The sequence below is a fragment of the Anser brachyrhynchus genome (genome assembly GCF_964034855.1).
Source record: "Anser brachyrhynchus genome assembly, chromosome: 28".
Classification (NCBI taxonomy): Eukaryota; Metazoa; Chordata; class Aves; order Anseriformes; family Anatidae; genus Anser; species Anser brachyrhynchus.
In genome coordinates, this window is record NC_137721.1 from 1,264,868 (window position 1) to 1,282,322 (window position 17,455).

At 72.4% G+C, this 17,455-nt stretch overlaps 3 protein-coding genes across 3 annotated transcripts; 1 reads left to right on the top strand and 2 right to left on the bottom strand.

The window, feature by feature from the left end:
- Positions 1 to 340: 340 nt before the first annotated feature.
- On the bottom strand, positions 341 to 3,189 carry THEM4 (thioesterase superfamily member 4). Its single transcript, XM_080570028.1, has 6 exons — positions 2,871 to 3,189; positions 1,472 to 1,631; positions 1,236 to 1,386; positions 1,037 to 1,147; positions 795 to 919; positions 341 to 517 (listed from the first exon to the last, which is right to left on the bottom strand). The coding sequence occupies exons 1-6, from the start codon at positions 2,937 to 2,939 to the stop codon at positions 459 to 461; spliced, it is 675 nt and encodes a 224-aa protein (XP_080426154.1). The 5' UTR covers positions 2,940 to 3,189; the 3' UTR covers positions 341 to 458.
- A 1,381-nt stretch (positions 3,190 to 4,570) lies between these two features.
- S100A10 (S100 calcium binding protein A10) lies at positions 4,571 to 6,230 on the bottom strand. Its single transcript, XM_080570032.1, has 3 exons — positions 6,187 to 6,230; positions 4,906 to 5,095; positions 4,571 to 4,797 (listed from the first exon to the last, which is right to left on the bottom strand). The coding sequence occupies exons 2-3, from the start codon at positions 5,035 to 5,037 to the stop codon at positions 4,636 to 4,638; spliced, it is 294 nt and encodes a 97-aa protein (XP_080426158.1). The 5' UTR covers positions 5,038 to 5,095; positions 6,187 to 6,230; the 3' UTR covers positions 4,571 to 4,635.
- A 976-nt stretch (positions 6,231 to 7,206) lies between these two features.
- DEDD (death effector domain containing) lies at positions 7,207 to 17,031 on the top strand. Its single transcript, XM_080570030.1, has 5 exons — positions 7,207 to 7,462; positions 13,120 to 13,483; positions 15,675 to 15,782; positions 16,100 to 16,246; positions 16,369 to 17,031. The coding sequence occupies exons 1-5, from the start codon at positions 7,211 to 7,213 to the stop codon at positions 16,743 to 16,745; spliced, it is 1,248 nt and encodes a 415-aa protein (XP_080426156.1). The 5' UTR covers positions 7,207 to 7,210; the 3' UTR covers positions 16,746 to 17,031.
- The last annotated feature ends 424 nt before the right edge of the window (positions 17,032 to 17,455 follow it).

Consider the following 17,455-nt stretch of genomic DNA (forward strand, 5'->3'; position numbering starts at 1 on the left):
CTGGGGACAGGGCTGGGGACAGGGACAGGGGAAGGGCATCGGGGACACAATATGGGGCTGGGGACGGGGCTGGGGACGGGGCTGGGGACGGGGCTGGGGACAGGGCTGGGGACAGGGACAGGGGAAGGGCATCGGGGACACAATATGGGGCTGGGGACGGGGCTGGGGACGGGGCTGGGGACGGGGCTGGGGACGGGGACAGGGGAAGGGCATCGGGGACACAATATGGGGCTGGGGACAGGGCTGGGGACGGGGCTGGGGACGGGGCTGGGGACAGGTCCCGCAGTGCCACCCCCTGGGAGGCGCCTCCCAGTCCCACAAAAGCACCACGAGACGAGGATGTCGTTGGCTGCCAGCGCTCTGATCTGGGGGCTGCCACCGGCGGGGGGGGGTGTGGGGGGGACACAGGGGACACGGGGCCACCCGGGGGCCACCCCCCCGCCAGCGGGGCCACGGCGTCACGGGGTGAGGCAGGCGGCCGGGGGGGACTTGGCGGCATCCAGCTGGATGAAGAGCGCTGCGGGAGAGAGGGGGGGGGTTGGCAGGGCGGGGGGGGGCACCGGGACCCCTGCCCCCCAGCCCTACGGTGCGTGGTGGTGGCAGCGGGTGGCAGCGGGTGGCAGCGGGTGGCAGCGGGTGGCAGCGGGTGGCAGCGGGGCGCTGGCGCCCTCTCCTGCCTGCCACCCGGCATCACCCTGAGACGGGGACCCAGGGGGGGTGGGGGCGCTCTGTGGGGAGGGGACGGGGACGGGGGTGTGGGTGTCCCCGTCCCCCCGGTGCCCCCCCGTCCTCACCGGTGGCCTCGGCGTGCAGCGTGTCCCCCGCGGCGCCACGCACCTGGCAGGACAGGAAGATCTTGCGGCCGTCGCGCCTGTCCACGCCGCCGTCCACCAGCACCACGGAGCCCAGCGGCACGGGGCTGCGGGGACAGCGCGCGGGGTCACGGCCCGGCCGGGGGGGGGGTGGGGGGGCACCGGGACACCCCCCCCACACACACACCACCACCCCGACACGGTGTCCCCGGGGTGCCACTCACGCCAGGAAGTCGATGCTGAGCTTGGCCGTCATCACGCTCCCGGCGGCCTCCAGGGCGCAGGTCCCCAGCGTGGTGTCGATGATGGTGGCGATGGCGCCGCCGTGCATGAAGCTGCGGGGACGGGGGAGAGCGGTCGGGGGGGGGACGGGACGGGCCGGCACGGGCCGGGGCACGCGGCGGTGGCACCGGCGGCACCTACCCGGAGTGGCCCTCGAGGTACGGCCCCGGCTGGCAGAGGCAGAGCGCGCGGTTGCCGGCGCCGTGCACGAAGGTGACGTACTCGAAGCCGGCGCCCTCGGTGTCCGTGCTGCGCAGGAAGAGCCGCGTCCCCGTCCCCCGCTTGGCCGCCGCTGGGGACACGGGGACACGGGGACGGTGACGACGGGGACTGGAGGACACCCCCCCCCCCCCGCCCCGTCACCTCACGGTTGTCACCTGGGAAGTGATCGAGGCCGTTGCGGTAGGAGGGGACGCGGCGCCAGGAGCCGTCGGCGGTGCGGCGCAGGAGGCGCTCGTAGTGCTCGCGCATCGCCGCGCTCCAGCTGCCGTTGGGCACCGCCAGGTCCTGCAGGGCCGCCGGCCCCGAGCACCGCGCCTGCGGGGACACGGGGACACGGGGACATGGGGACACGGGGACAGGGGGACACGGGGACACGGGGACACGGGGACATGGGGACACGGGGACATGGGGACACGGGGACACGGGGACATGGGGACATGGGGACACGGGGACACGGGGACACGGGGACAGGGGGCGCGGGGACACGGGGACACGGGGACATGGGGACACGGGGACAGGGGGACATGGGGACAGGGGGACATGGGGACAGGGGGACATGGGGACAGGTGGACACGGGGACACGGGGACACGGGGACAGGGGGGCGCGGGGACACACATGGGGGGAGCGGTGCTGACAGCGGGTCCGGCCCTGGGGACGCTCCGGCTCCGAGGAGCACGGGGACTTCGGGGTGAGTCCCCAGCGGGGCGTCCCCTCCGTCCCCCTGTCCCCACCCCGTGTGCCCCGGTTGCTGCCCCTTGTCCCCGCCCCACGCCCCCACGTCCCTGTGCCATGTCCCTGTGTCCCCACCCCATCGTCCCCACCCCATGTCCCCACATGTCCCCGCCCAATGTCCCCATGTCCCCACCCCATGGACCTGCGTTCCCCATCCCACGTCCCCGTGTCACGTATCCGTGTCACCACCCCACGTCCCTACATGTCCCCACATGTCCCCGCCCAATGTCCCCATGTCCCCACCCCATGGGCCTGTGTTCCCCATCCCACGTCCCCGTGTCACGTATCCGTGTCACCACCCCACGTCCCTACATGTCCCTACATGTCCCCACGTCCTCGCCCAATGTCCCCACCCCATGTCCCCACCCCATGTCCCCACGTCCCCACACGTCCCCATGTCCTCATCCCATGTCCCCACCCCATGGACCTGTGCTCCCCATCCCATGTCCCAACACCATGGCCCCAGCCTGTGTCCCCGTGTCACTGCCCCATGTCCCCGTGTCCCCCTGTCCCCATATCCCCCTGTCCCCACCCCGTGTCCCCATCCCCGTGTCCCCCTGTCCCCATCCCCATGTCCCCCATCCCCATGTCCCCATATCCCCCTGTACCCATCCCCATGTCCCTCCGTCCCCGTGTCCCCGTGTCCCCACCCCGTGTCCCCATCCCCGTGTCCCCCTGTCCCCACGTCCCCCATCCCCATGTCCCCATATCCCCCTGTCCCCATCCCCCTGTCCCCACCCCCTGTCCCCATCCCCCTGTCCCCGTGTCCCTCCGTCCCCGTGTCCCCACCCCGTGTCCCCGTGTCCCCGCGTCCCACTCACTGTGCCCGTGCCCCGGGGCCGTCCCCGTGCCCCCAGTGCCCGCGCCACGACGCCGCGGCTCCGCCACATGGCGCCGGCGGTGACGTCACGGCCGGTCGGGGAGACCCGCTGCTGACGTCACTCGGGCGCGGCGGTGACGTCAGCCCCGCTCCGCGGAGCCCCCGGCGGGTCGGGGGTCAAAGGTCAGCGCGGCGCCCGCCGCCCCCTGACCCCGCGACCTTCGGCGCCCCCCCGCCCCGCCCCGCCCCCACCCGCTGCGCCCGCGCCGCTGCGCCACCTCCGGACGCGGCGACGGCTGGGCCGCGGGGCCACGCCCACCGCGCTACGTCACCGCGAGGGGGCGGGGCCTCCCGGAGGGGGCGGGGCCTCCCGGAGGGGGCGTGGCCTCCGCCGCTTCCGTTTGTGCCCGCGCGCCCCTGCCCCGCCCTGGGGGCGCCTGCGGGGCCCGGGGGGGGGGGGGGGGGTCCTGGGGGGTCCCTGCGGGGGTCCCGGGGGGGTCCCGAGGGGGTCCCGGGGGCCCGCCCGCCCCCACACAGTCCCACGGGCCCCCCCCGGCGGCCGGTGCGGCCCCACGCCTCCCCGGGGGGGCCCACACGGCCCTGCACGGCTCTGTGCTGCCCCCAAGGGGCCCCGCGCGGCTCCGCCTGCCCCACACAGCCCCTGGGGTCCCCTACAGAGCCCTACAGAGCCCCCCAGAGCCCCCGGGCTCCCTGTGCAGCCCCGGAGAGGCCCTATGGACCCCATACAGCCCCGTACAGCCACTATATGACCCCATATAGCCCCTATATGATCCTATACAGCGCCTATATGACCCCATACAGCGCCTATATGACCCCATACAGCGCCTATATGATCCTATACAGCCCCTATATGGCCCCACACAGCCCCTATATGGCCCCACACAGCCCCTATATGGCCCCACACAGCGCCTATATGACCCCATACAGCACCTATATGGTCCTATACAGCCCCTATATGACCCCATACAGCGCCTATATGACCCCATACAGCACCTATATGGTCCTATACAGCCCCTATATGACCCCATACAGCGCCTATATGACCCCATACAGCGCCTATATGATCCTATACAGCCCCTATATGGCCCCACACAGCCCCTATATGGCCCCACACAGCGCCTATATGACCCCACACAGCCCCTATATGACCCCATACAGCCCCTATATGACCCCATACAGCCCCTATATGGCCCCACACAGCCCCTATATGGCCCCACACAGCCCCTATATGGCCTTGTGCTGCTCTCGGTAGCACCACAGCCACCCTATACAGCCTCACAGACGCCTGTACAGCCTTGCATGTCTCTGCACAGCTCCTAACGGCCCCGTACGGCCCCTATAGGTGACTCGTACAGCTCCGTACAAAGCTCCACAGCACTTACAGATCACCTATAGACCTATACAGCCCTGTATGGGCCCTGTAGACCCCCCACTATACCCCTGTGCAACCTCTGTAGATCCTCTATAGAGCCCTGTACAGCCCCTGTAGCCTCCACCCCACCCCTCTGGTTTTCTGTGGGCCCTACAGACCCCGCTACACCCCCATACCGCCCCATACAGACCTTCATACGGCCCTGTACGTGAGACGGGGCCACGAAGGGGAAGGGGTGATGGGATGGGGGCACGAAGGAGACGGGGACCCCGGGGAGACGGGGACACAAAGGAAGGAGGCAGCCCCGGTGTAGTACAAAACAGCTTTATTGGGGTCCGGCGGGAGCGCGGGGCCGGGGCCGCGCCGGGGGGGCTCACTTCCTGCCCTTCTGCTTCATGTGCACCACGAAGTAGTCGTTGCAGGCGATGGTGAGCCCGGCCACCAGCGAGAAGAAGCTCTGGAAGCCCACCTTGCCGTCGCGGCACTGGTCCAGGTCCTTCATGATCTTGTCCAGCGCCATCGGGTCGCGTTGGTTCTGCGGACGGCAGAGCCGGGTCACGGCCCCGTCACCCCGCTTCCAGGGCTGGGCCCCCCCAGATTTATTCCTACCCCCCACCCCCACCCCAATTATTCCCCCGCTCACCTCCAAGAAGCCGGGGAACTCCTTCTCCATCAGCACCCGCAGGTCCTCCTTGCTCAGGTGGTTCTTGTCCCCCGCGTACTTGTGGAAGGTGAACATCAGCGTCTCCATGGCGTGCTCCATCTGGGACGGCATGGCTGCGGGGGGGCTGCGGGGCGGCTCCGGGGGGGCTCTGGGTGACTCCGGGGGGGCTCTGGGGGGGGCACAGCGGCGCTCAGCGCACACCCGCAGCTTTCCGCCCGGGTGACTCAGCTCCGGGCAGCGGCCGCGGGGTGGGGCCGGGGGTGGGGGGAGAGGGGGGGGGGGCGTGCTGAGGGTGTCCCCCCCCCCCCTCGTCCACTTCCCCCCCCCCCGGGCCGTGGTGCACCCTAGGGAACCCCGGCGTCATGGGCTGGCTGAGTCACGGGGGCGTTTTGGTGCCTCCTCCCTGGGTGGGGCTCGGCACCCCCCCCTTGGATTCCCCACAACTCATGGGGGGGGGGGGACACACCCCATGCAGCCCCCCCCTGGTTTTGGGAAGGGAGGCAGAGATCAGAGATCTGGGGGGAAGCAAGCGGGTGCTGGGGTGCCCCAACCACCGCCGTGACCCCCCCCCCCCCACTCCCAGCTCAGCTGCAGGGGACCCCCTGGTGCTGCGGGGGGGTCCAGGCTTCGTTTTGGGGACCCCCCCGCGGGCTGCGGTGTGGCCCAGGAGCTGCCCGCCACCGGAACAGGAACCAGCCCAGCCCTTGGGGAAAAATGGGGGGGGGGGGCACCCTCTGCACCGCAGGACCCCCGCCAGGCACGCCCCAGCCCAGGCTGAACCCCCCCAGGGGCATAAGCGCTGCGGGGGGGCTGCGGCCTCCGGGGGAGGGGGGGGACACCCCCCAGTGCCCCCCCCAACTTTATGGGATACTGGGGGGGGGAGTGCCCGCGGTAGAGGGTGGGGAGAGGGAAGCCCCTTCTAAAAGGGGGTGCAGGATTGGGCCCCCCTCGAATGGGGGGGGGCAGGATCGGGTCCTCCCGATGGGAAGGGCGGAATGGGGGGGGTCCCTCTGAGAAAGGGGGGGTCCCTCTAGGAATGAGGGGGTCAGGATTGGGGGGCTCCCTCTAAGAAAGGGGGGGGTCCTCTAAGAAAGGGGGGGGTCAGGATTGGGGGCAACACCACCCCACCCGGGGGCTCCCCCCCAAAAGGAGGGGTGCAGGATCGGCCCCCCCGTAGAGCGGGGTGCAGGACCCGGGGGGGGGGGAAGATTTTGGGGGTGTCCCTCGGGTCGGGGGGTCCGGGACCGGGCCGGTACTCACCGGGCGGCGCGGAGCGGGGCAGTGGCGGGGCGCGGCGCCGCCCGGGATAGGCACGGCGGGGGCGGGACGGCCCGGGGGGGGGGGGGGGTCGGGGAGGGGGGGGCAGGGCCTCGGGGGGGGGCCCGGGGCGGCCCCGCTGAGTCACCCGCTCCCCGCCCGGCCCGGGCCCGGCCCTGCCTGGCACCACCCTGCCGCTGGCCTTGGTGCCCCCCCCCCCCCCCCCAAAAAAAAAGTGCCCCCGACCCCCCCCCGGTCTGTCTGTCCGTCTGTCTGTCCCCCGTCCGTCCGTCCATCCGTCCGTCCTGCCCCCCCCCCCCCAGCCCCCCGGGGACGGACCCCCCCCCGGGACACGGCCACCCCCTGGGGACCCTCGGGCCACCCTGGCTGATAGCACCCCATCACGGGGGGGGGGGGGATTAGCGGGTGCAATTAGCGCTAATTAGCGCCCCCGGGGCAGCACGGGGCGCGTGGCGGGGCACGGGGCCAGCGGCCGCCCCCGCAGCGCCCCGGGGTGCTCCTGGCGCTGGGGCGGGGAGCGGGGCTGGGGGGACACGGGGGGGGGCACGGGGGGGGTTGGGGGGGGCACGGGGACCTCCCCCCCCCGGCCTTGCGGACCCCAGGCAAAAAGGGGGGGCACGGGGGGTGCAAAGGGCAGGGCAGGCGGGGCCCCCCCCGCACCCATGGGTGCTGGCAGCCTCCCCTGGGGCGGGGCAAGGGCGAGGCCTGGCCTCGAGCCCCTCTCAATGGGGGGGGCTCCTCCAGGCCCCCCCCTCCCCGCAATGCCCCCCCAAAATGCCCCCCCCCGCCCTCAGCCCCACCCCCGGAGCCCTCTCAACCCTCAGCCCCCCCCCCCTTTACCCCCAGGGCCGCCTTTCCTCAGCCCCCCCCCCCCATCCAGGGGTCTCTTTCCCCCCCCCTCACGTAACCCCCGCCCCCCCCCCCGTCACCCCAAGGTCCCCCCCAAAACCTCGCCCCCCCCCCCCCAGCCCCCCGCCGCCCTCCCGGCGCCCTGCCCGCACCCAAGATGGCGGCGCCCCCTCGTGGCCCGCAATGGGCGCGAAGCCGCGCCCGGCCGCCCCCGCCCGCCCGCTCCCAAGATGGCGGCGGCGCGCCCCCAGCCGGGCGGCCGGCCCGCACCCAACATGGCGGCGGCGCCGCACCGCTCCGGAAGGGCGCTGAAGGCGGCGAGCCCCGCCCCGGAAGGCGCCGCCCTCCCGCCCTTATCCAAGAGGGCGCCGCTCCCCGCGGCCTTCCCGAGGGGCGTGAAGGCGGCGAGGTGCGCGTGGCCCGGATGTGGGCGGGGCCTCGGGGCGGGGGGGGCGGGGCCGGACGTTGCGTCGCGCCGCGAGAGCCGCCCGCGAGCGGGGAGCGGAGCGGACGGAGCCAACATGGCGGCGCCGAGCCTGCCCCGGCCCTGACGGGAGGCGGCGGCGCCTGGGCCCGGGCAGCGCTCAGCGGCGGCCCGGGGGAGCGGAGCGGGGCCGAGCCGGCGGGCATGGCGGCGGCGGCGGCCTAGGGCGGGCCGCGGCGGTGCCTGCGGTGAGGGCCCGGCCCGGCGGCGGCGGCGGCGCCTGACAGGCCCCGGCCCGGCCCGGCCCGCGAGGCCCCGGGCGTGGCGGCCGCGGGGGGGGCCCGGGGGGGGGCCGCTGCGCTCTGCCCGCGGGGCCGCGCCGCCCCCTCGGAGCTCCCCGGCCTCGGCGCCCCCCCCCCGGCCTCGGGGGCGGCCCGCGGGGAGCCGCCGCCGGTTCCCGGGCGAGGCCGCGGCGGGGGCAGGGCCCGGGGAGGAGCGGGGCTGCGGGGAGCCCCTCGGGCAGGGAGAGCCGAGGTCCGGGGGCTTTGCGCCGAGCTGCGGGCAGGGCCGAGGCCTCGGGGCGGGCGCAGGGCTCCTGGCGGTGCTGGCGGCCGCAACAAACGTCGGGCGGCGCGGCCGGGCGCTGAGCACCCCCCCTGCACCGGGGGGGCCCTGCTGGGGATAAGCCAGGCCTAAGGAGCCGGGGCAGCGAGGCCAGGCGCGGAGCCGTGACCGTGAGTGCCGGAGAAGGGATGGGCTGAGTTCTGCAGCAGCAGCCCGCTCCACGATCCCTTCTCTTGGCTTGTGTTGTGGTGTTGTTTTTTTTTTTCGGTAACGTAACCTGGCTCAGTTTCTGGAGGAGTCGTTAGCAGGCAAAGAGAGGTTTAAGGTGCTGGGAGCAGGCCGCCCCTCGGCCCGTGCGGGCGGCGTGAGGAGGGAGCGGGGCTCGCTCTGCACCGAACGGGGCCTGTGACCGGAGCGGCCCGGGGAGCGCGAGGCTGGGCCTGGACTTTCCTCCTCCCCCGTGCCCATAAGTTATTTCAGGGTGAAGTAGGGAAAAGAAGGTTTGGGCGTCAGAGCTGTTGGAAGGGAACGCCAACAAAAGGACTCTTGGGTGGCTTCTGGCAAGTCTACCAGCTCGAGTAGCGAACTCCGAGACCCGACGCTGGAAGTTTGGCTCCCCTGGCACAAGAGCCGTCCGCGAAACTCTCTGCGGGAGCCCAGGCGGTGGTGTCGGGGGGTTTACGTAAAAAGCCAAGGAGAAAAGGGGATAGAAGACTTCGTAACAGTGCTCGCGTGGCTGCTGTGCTCAAATCGCCGCGCCAGAGCGGATACAAGCGAGACCCGCAGAGCTCCTCGTGCAGGTTGGTGCCCCTCCGTCGGGTTGTTCCCTGACCTGTGCCCCTTCCTCGCTCGTGGAGGGGACGGCGCCCGCCTTCCGCGCCGGGGCAGAGGGGGGGGGCCGGGGGTCGGGTTCGTGCCGCGGGAGCCGCGTCGTGGCCGGCCCCAAAGCTCGGGAGCTGTGGCCGAGGCGCAGCGCTCGCGGGTGGCCCCGCGCTGGGAGGGGGGCAGGCTGCTGCCCGCGGGGGCTGCTGGTGGCAAAAAGGGGCCGGGCGCCTCGAGGTGCCGCTGCCGGTGATGCTGCCGGTGGCGCGTCCCCTGCCCGTGCCTCGGTTTCCGTGGCCCGAGCGCTGTCAGGGCGCTGCCTGCCGGCGGCCGAGCGGCTCCAGCGCGCCGTGGGGCTGCCTTCCCTGAAGGGGAGGGGGGGAAAGGGAAGGAGAAAAAAAAAAAAGGTGAATTTTCTGGTTCTTTCCACGCGGTTCTGGTTTCGGTTCTGCCTGCAGCCGGTGCTGGGCCCTGGCACAGGACGCGTCGGGCGCGGTGCGCACGCAGCCTTGGCGCCCCGCCGCTTGCCCCAGACTTTGCCCCTGTGCGCGCCGCCCTCGGTGCTGCCCCGGGGTTTCCCTCCCTCCCGTTCCAGGCACGGTCCCGGCCGCGGTCCTGCGGGGCGGCGGTGCTGCTCCGCCTCAGCACCGTCCTTCTGGGGGGGCTGCGGCCCCGTGTCCCGACGGCCCCCCCTGTCCCGATGACGGGCGCCGCGGTGGGAGCCGAGGCTCCCACGGGATTCCTGCCGTCGCCGCCGGGGGGCAGGGGTTAGAAGCAGGGGGGGCGTGAGCGAGGCGCTGAGGGGGAGCAGCAGCAGCCCCCCCCCCAGCTCAGCGCTCCCGACCGCGCTCGCCTCCCCCCCCCAGCAGTCGGTGGCACCGTTTTTACACCTGGCCGCCTCTCGCGGGGCCGCGAGCGCTTTGCCCGCTGACGTGAGCCCCGAGTGCAGGCGGCGTGGCCCGACGGCCCCTCCTCCGCGCCGCTGCCCCGTCCGCGTGCCTCGTGCGTGACGGCACGCGGCGCCGCCGCCGCGGGAACCGCCCTCGCAAGGGCTCGGGGTGCCCCTGAGGCGGTCCCGGCGGCGGCGGCAGCTCGGCCCGTCTTCTGCTGGCGACCCTGGGGACGTTTTCCCGGGGCTGGGACGCGTCCGCTCGGCCCCCGTGGGGGCTCTCAGGATCCCTCCTGAGCTCAGGCGCGCTGCCCCAGGGGCAGAGTGCCACGGGGTAAAGGCCAAAAGCCCTCCGAGGGGGGCAGCCGCGGGTTCCTCGTGGTTCTTCTGCGCTTGGTTTGCCCCCTGCCCGGCGGGGCGAGGATACCCACGCCCTCCTAGCTACCTGCCTTGGCCCTGCTGGGGCCATGCCCGTCCTTCACCCTCCTGGGACCTGGGGGCGTTTGCTGGCCCCGGGCCCCTCGCGGTGCTCCCGACCGGGATCGGTAAGGGCTGGTGGGGCACGGCCCCTGCCCCGGGAGCTGCCGGGCGGGTGGGGTGCTCCTGGCTGGGCTGTTCCCCCCCCGGTGTGCCCGGTGACGGGGAGCCCCTCGGGGCCGGGAGGCGCAGCGGGAGCACCCAGCCCGTCCCGTCCCGGGAGTCGCCTGTGAGCGCTTCGCCCGCCGAGGTACCGCTGAGCGAGGCGGCAGCGGAGGCGCTCGGTGGCCCCGTGGCGCCTGCTCTCGTGGCACGGTGCGCCGGGGCGAACCCCTGGGGGGTGAACCCCTGGGAGCAGAGCTCCAGCTCGCAGCCGGGCCCGGGGCGCGTGGCGGGGGCGCGAGGCGGGGGCTCTTCCCCTGGCGTCGGGGCCCAAACCTCGCGGTGAAGCGAGGCGCCCCGCGGAGACGGGCAGGGCTCGAGCCGACTGACTGCCGAGCGCCTCGGCGGCCCCAGCAGCTCGTTTTTCCTGTTCACCCCCAAATTATTTTAATGATCCCCGAGCGCTTGGTGCGTCTCCTCCCACCCGTGCTGCCCGCGCTGCCTGCCGGTGCTGCCTGCCGGGGCCGAGCCAGCGCAGGGCGGGGGGCAGCAGCCCCGGGGCCGCCAGACCCCGCGCTCGCGGCGCCTCCGTGGCCTGCGGCCGCTCCTCGGGGACATTTTTACGTTTCCTGAGGATTTGGGGTTTTTCCTTGCGCTCCGCGGGGATGGGACCGGGAGGGCAGCCAGCCGCGGGCGCAGCGGGGACCTCGGCCGAGTCGTGGCCGCAGGAATCCCCCGCTCGAAGGCAAATCCCACAGCTTGCTGCGGGTGTGGGTGGCGCAGCTCTGGGAGCTGCCCCCCGGGACCCGGCGGCTCCCCCCCTCCCCAAAATGAGCCTTGTCCCGCTCAGTCCCTTCTGGTTCAGCCCGGGCGGCGCGAGGTACCGCGAACAGACGGTCTGCCTGATCCCTGCCCCGCGTTTCAAACAGCTCGGGGCCCGACCCCGAGCCCCTCTCGGCGCGGGGGATCCAAAAACCCGCCCCAAAAGCAGATCCAGGGCACGAGCGCTCGGGGGCTGGGCGGCGAGGTGGGACCCGAGCGCCCGGGCCGGTGATGCCGGTGCCGGGCTCTGGGTGGCTTCCCTGCCTTCGGACCGGGGCAGGCGAGCGGAGCGCGGCTCCCCGGGGACGGAGGTCGGGGCTGCAGGGGCCCCGTGCTGCTGCCGGGCCCCGGGGCGAGGCAAGGGCGTGCTCGGCTTTTTGCGGAGAGCTGGCGGCTGCCCCGAGCCGCCCGCGCTCGTCGCCTCTCCCCCGTCCGCCGCCAGTGGCGCGTGAGCGTGCGGGGGGTATTTATAGGCTGCCTTGCGACACCCGGGGCCAGCAGCGCAATACCGAGACGCCAACTAGCGCGGGCGAAGTCTGTATTTCAACAAAAAAAAAGAAAAAAAAAAAGCCACGGCTACCACCAGAACAACCCCCGGCGGGGCGAGGGTGAGGGCGAGGGGCCGCGGTGGCGCTGCCCGCTGTCCCCCGGCCCCGCCGCGGCTCCGTCGGGGACGTTGCACAACGCGGCGCCCTCCCTGTCCCCGCCGCAGCGGTGTCACCGCACGCGCCCCGTTGCAGCCGTTTGGATTTCGCAGCAGGAACCAAACCCCTCGGACCCCTCCAAACCCCACCGGCGCCCCGCCGCGCCCCCAGCAGGGCCCGGGCAGCTCCCGCGGAGCACCGAGGGGCCTCCCGGGGCCTCGGGATGAGCCCGGCCGTGAGTCCCGGCGGCACCGGGGCGGGCGGGGGGGCTCCCGTGTTTGCGCCGTTGCTGTTTTGGGAGCTGGAGCCGCATGAAGCCGCCCCTCGGCGGGGTTCTGGCGTGCGGGTGGGGCCGCTCGGAGCGGGGGGCCGTGGCCGTGGCCGCAGCCCCGGCACCGAACAGGGTGGATTTGCCCAGGGAGGACGGCGAGAATTGCGGCGAATCCCACTTTTTTTTCACCCTTTTCCTGAGTTTAACCCCCCCGCGGGTCGCTCGAAGCGCCCGTGCCTGCGCTGGTCCCGGGTGCTGGGCAGGCTGGAGGGCCGGGCGCTGTGTCCGAGCTGGAGACGGGTGCCAGGCACGCACAAAGTGCAGCGCTGGGGCGCGGGGCTCCCCTCCCGGCCCCCTCGTGTCCTTCCCCTCGGCGCCGCCTGGCCCCGCGCTTCGTCTCGGCCCGCCGGGAGCTGTGCCGCTGCGGCCTCGGAAGCCCCGAGACGTTGGGGTGCTGCCTTTTGGTGTGAAAACCCCGCTTTTGGCACAAAGGCGGATCGAGGAGGGGCCGGAAGCGTCTCGCTGCTCGAGGGTCCCCCGGGAGAGCCCGCCTCGGCGGAGCAGCCCGAGGCCTGCCGGCGGCCGTCGCTCCTCGCTCGATGCCCCGGCGCGGTACTGGCGGCCGTGCCCGGCGGCTCCCTGAGGCCGGCGCCCGTCGGGGAGCACCTCGGGGCGCGGGGCCGCATCCTGGGGGTCCCTGCGAGTCACCGGCGTTATCACCGCGGGCGTCGGGCTCGTGCCGTAGCGTGCCGGGGACCGGCCGGTGCCCGCAGGGCTCGGGGCGGCCGCCGCTGCCCGGGTTTGGCTTCTAACGCTCGGCGTTGCTGCCGAGCCAGGGAGGGGGCACGTCGGGGAGCGGGGGCCGAGCTGGGGGGCGCGCAGGTCGGTTGCCCCCCGGTTGGCCGGCGGCACGGCGATGCTGGCCCGGGTGGGGGCACTCGGTGGGCGCGGGGTAGAGAAGCCGAGGGTGGGATTTCTGTGCCAAGGGTGGGATTTCTGTGCCGGCGGGGGCTGGATTCGAGCCCGTGGCCCCCCCCTCTTTGTCTTCCAGGGCCGAGCGCTGGGCGCGGCGTGCCGGCGGCGGGCGAGGATGGCGGCCTTCAAGCGCAGCCGCGCGCAGGCCTGGCCGGAGGAGCGGGGCGACCGGGAGCACGGGCTGTACAGCCTGCACCGCATGTTCGACATCGTGGGCACCCACCTGACCCACCGCGACGTGCGCGTGCTCTCCTTCCTCTTCGTGGACGTCATCGACGACTACGAGAGGGGGATGATCCGCAGCGGCCGGGACTTCTTGCTGGCGCTGGAGCGGCAGGGCCGCTGCGACGAGACCAACTTCCGGCAGGTGCTGCAGCTGCTGCGCATCATCACGCGCCATGACCTGCTGCCCTACGTCACCCTCAAGCGGCGACGGGCCGGTGAGTGCCCCCCGACCCCCCCTCACCGGGGGCCGCGGCCCCAAACGCGCCTCCCCCCGGAGCGGCGTCCCCGCGGCGCTCCCTGCTCCCCGTTTTCGCCCCCACCCCGCTCGGTGCCGCTTGTTCTGAGCCTGGCTCATGGACCTGAGCCGTGACTCCTCGCCTGATCAAATCCGGGTGAATTTGGTGCGTTTCGGGTCATCGTTAAGCTTCCAGGCGGGTGAGCCGACTTCTTTTCCCCGCCGGCTCGGCCCTGGGCCTTTTTTTGGGCCAAAACCTCGCTTCGAGGAACCTCGCCCAGGTTGGCCGGAGCCGGAGGAGCCGAGGAGTGCCCGCTGGTCGCAGGGGGCGTGTGAGGCAGCCGCTTCAGCGGGATTCTGCCTCCACAATTTGCGTTTTTCTTTTTAGACGAGGATAATTGGGCTTTCTTGGCAGTCCTGGGCTGCTGAGTCTCCCTGGTTTCTGCTCACGCTGTGGGCAAGCGCGATGGCGGCGCTCGGGGAAGCGGGGAGGGCGAGTAGGGGCGGGCACCGAACTCCCGGTTATGGGGTGAGAGGCAGCGGGGGCTTGCGGGTGCGTTCAGGGCCCGTCGTGCCGGTGCTGAACAGCCCCGGTGAGGGGGGGTTAAACCCCAGCCAAGGAGCCTCAAAAATGATCCGTGCTCCGGCTGCGTGGGTCTGGGGAGGCTTCCACCCGAACGGAGCCGTGCGGGGGTGGCGCGGAGCCGGCGCCGTGCCGGGACACGGCAGGGGTCAGGCGCGGCCTCCCCGAGTTCGCGCAGGGCTCGGGGCACGAACGCTCGTGCCGCAGCGCTCGGTGTGTGCCTCTCGGGGAGCTTTCCGCTTGTTTTGAGCAAAAAAAAAACCAAAAACCCGGAGCACGGGGGGGGCTTCGCTGCTCCCGGTCGCATGCAGCAGGGGGCCGGAGGTCAGCGTTGGGCGCGCTGCCACGGCGCGCTGCTCCTGCCGCTTGTCCGGCCCCGTTTGGGTGGGAATGGATTAATTAAACGCAAAAACGGCGTTTCAGGGAGCGCCGGGGAGAGAGGCAGCTCGCGCGGGGCTTGGGGCGCGCGGCGCTTTGCGTTAGGAAGAGGACGGGTGGGTTAAAGGAAGCCTCCTCGCGGATGGGGCTCTGCCGCCCCCCCGCAGCCCCTCCCGGGGCACGTCTCTGCGCCTCGTCCTCCTGCACAGCCCCAAAAAGGAGCAAAATCAGCCCGGGGTTGGCGGGGGGGGAAGGCGGGGAGCGGCGCTGGGAGCCCTGTGGGACGGGAGGGATCCCGGAGTCACCAAACACCCTCGTGGGGACCGGGGCCGGCTCCCGAGGACCACCCAAAAACCAGGCGCGTGTCCCCGCGGCTCTGTCGCGGCGGGGATGGGCAGCCCCGGGCCGGCCCCACTGCGATGGAAACGCCTCGAAAAAGCTCCTCGAGGCCCTGGCTGCGCGCGCGCGCGTCCCGCCAGCGCGGGTTTCGCAGCTCGCCCTAGGGCGGCGCGGGTACCGAGAGCTGACACCGGCTGCCGCGGCTGGGTGACGGTGAGCTCGTCTCGAGGCCCGTCGGGACGTCGGGTCCCGCGCAGGGGGCTCGGCCCGGAGCCCTCGGGACTTTGGGGACCCGTGCGGGGGCCTGAAGCGAGTCCAGGGCCGCCCCCCGTGGCCGTGCTGCCGGCGACCGCGGCGCTGCCCGCCCTGCCACGGGCTCGTCCCCGGGGCCGCGCGTGCAGCGGCGTTGGGAGCGGGCTGCGCCGAGCCGGGTGCTGCGAGTAGCTATGGTAACGCGCAAGTGGCCTTTCCCACGCAGCGCTGTCGGGTTTTTTTTTTTGAGTGTTTGGCTCTAAAATGGAGTTTTTCCGAGAGGACCGGCCGAGCCGTGGCCGTTCCCGGTGCGTGGCGCCGCTGGGGAGCGCCGGTGCCGGGTGCCGGTGAGCGGCGCCGCTGGGGCTGGGGGGGCCGGGCGCCCTCGGTGGCTGAAGGCGCTATCTTTAGGTGAGTTTGGGCTTTATTTTTTTAAACAAGACGCCTGTAAGCGTAGCGCTGCATCCTTCCCAAGCGCTGCATCCTTCCCAAGCCTGGTCTGCGCGCCGGGGGAAGACGCCGTGGGCGCCGGGCAGCGGTTCGTGTCGGTGCCCGCCGCCTCGGGGGGGGCCTGCTGCGCCCCCCCCCACCACCAAGAGGCACCTCCCCTCTCCCGCAGTGTGTCCGGACCTGGTGGACAAGTACCTGGAGGAGACATCCATCCGCTACGTGACGCCCCGGGCTCACAGCGACGCGGAGCACGGCCTCGGCCACCCCCACAAATCAGGTGAGCGCCGCACGCGGGTGGGATTTGGGGCCCCCAGGGGGGTCCGGTCAGCAGGGACTCATCCGGACCAGCGCTGCCGCCCTGCCTGTGTCTGATCCCCCTCACCCCTCACCCTCACGGGTGTCGTCCCGGGGGAAACCGCCCCCGGTGTTTGCCCCCCACCTGCGGGCTGCCCACGGGGACTGCGTTAAAGCTTCGGGCGCGTTACGAGAGCTTCACCAGGGCCCGGGGGGGTGCCGGCGGGTGCCGAGCGGCTCCTGCGTGGCCGGGGGGGGGGGTCCCGGCCGCAGCCCTGAGCCGCCCCCCTCTCCGAGCAGTGCCTCCCCACCACCCCGTGGTCTGCTGCTCCTCGGCGGGGCCGCAGATCTGCACCAAGAGGCCCGGCCGCGGCAGGGCCCCGCTCAGCAGCCAGCGCAAGCGGAGGAAGTCGGTGACGCCGGACCCGAAGGAGAAGCAGACCTGTGGTAAGAGGGGGGGTGGGTGGGCTCCCGGCCCCACGCCGGGGCTGGAGGGGGGGGGTTGCAGCGCCTCTCCCCCTGCCCCGGGAGCACGGGGCCGGCGCGCTGAGTGTCCCCGCTGCCCGCAGACATCCGCCTGCGAGTCCGAGCCGAGTACTGCCAGCACGAGACGGCGCTTCAGGGCAACGTCTTCTCCAACAAGCAGGACCCCCTGGAGCGCCAGTTCGAGCGCTTCAACCAGGCCAACACCATCCTCAAGTCCCGGGACCTGGGCTCCATCATCTGTGACATAAAGTTCTCAGAGCTCACCTACCTCGACGCGTTCTGGCGCGACTACATCAACGGCTCGTTGCTGGAGGCCCTCAAGGGCGTCTTCATCACGGACTCGCTCAAGCAAGCCGTGGGCCACGAAGCCATCAAACTGCTGGTCAATGTGGACGAGGAGGACTACGAGGTCGGGCGCCAGAAACTCCTGAGGAACTTGATGCTGCAGACGGCCCCCTGACGCCCGGCTGCCGGTGGGATCCGAGCTTTTCTTCCCCGTTTCTCGTTTTTCTAAAAAGAAAAGGAAGAGATCGTTTAACTCCCCCGCTGGACTCCCGCCTGGCTGGGTGCGGCCGTGGGGCCCGGCGCGGCGCGAGGAGCTGGGCCGGAGCCGGGAGCCGCGGGGAGCGCCGGAGGCTTACGTGTTCTCACCCCTTTCCTGTCCTGTCACCTTCTCTCTTGCTTTGTTTCCTTTTTCTCTTTTATTTTGTATCCATTAAAAGAAAAAAAAAAAAAAAAGGCAAAAATCCCGCCTGGGGCGCGTCAGTGTTGGAGCGGGCGAGCGGCGAGCGCGGGGCCTTGGAACGGGGGGGGGGGGGGGGGCTTCGCCCTGCCCCTGCGCCACTGTCCCCGCGGGCCTGGCAGCGGGCTCTGCGCGGGGCTGGCTGGTGCCGGGCGGGCAGAATCCGGCCCGTTTCTCCCCAAAACGCCGCCCCAGCGCCTCCCCCGTGAGTTTCTCAGGAGTTGAACCGCCCCTCGCCCAGGCTGCCCCGGGACCATGTGCCTTCGTGCCCCCTCCTGCTGGGGCCAGGGGGAGCACCCGCTGGGACCCCTGCCCGTCTCCTCCGCCTCGTCCCTCCCCTCTCCTGCCGGCAACTGGGACAAACTGGGCCAAACGGGGCAGCGGGAGGGGGCCCGGCCCCGCCTGTTGCTGGCAGCAGGCAGCGCGGT

Bases quoted from the DNA above. Each gene is read 5' to 3' on its own strand.
- S100A10 (XM_080570032.1), bottom strand. From the start codon at position 5,037: ATGCCGTCCCAGATGGAGCACGCCATGGAGACGCTGATGTTCACCTTC. The intron at 4,798-4,905 runs GTGAGCGGGGGA...TGCCGTCCGCAG, and splicing joins AGTTCCCCGGCTTCTTGGAG to AACCAACGCGACCCGATGGC.
- DEDD (XM_080570030.1), top strand. From the start codon at position 7,211: ATGGCGGCGCCCCCTCGTGGCCCGCAATGGGCGCGAAGCCGCGCCCGG. The intron at 7,463-13,119 runs GTGCGCGTGGCC...TTTGTCTTCCAG, and splicing joins AGGGGCGTGAAGGCGGCGAG to GGCCGAGCGCTGGGCGCGGC. The intron at 13,484-15,674 runs GTGAGTGCCCCC...CCTCTCCCGCAG, and splicing joins CCTCAAGCGGCGACGGGCCG to TGTGTCCGGACCTGGTGGAC.
- THEM4 (XM_080570028.1), bottom strand. From the start codon at position 2,939: ATGTGGCGGAGCCGCGGCGTCGTGGCGCGGGCACTGGGGGCACGGGGA. The intron at 1,632-2,870 runs GTGAGTGGGACG...GTGTCCCCGCAG, and splicing joins GGCCCCGGGGCACGGGCACA to GCGCGGTGCTCGGGGCCGGC. The intron at 920-1,036 runs GTGAGTGGCACC...CTGTCCCCGCAG, and splicing joins CTCAGCATCGACTTCCTGGC to CCCCGTGCCGCTGGGCTCCG.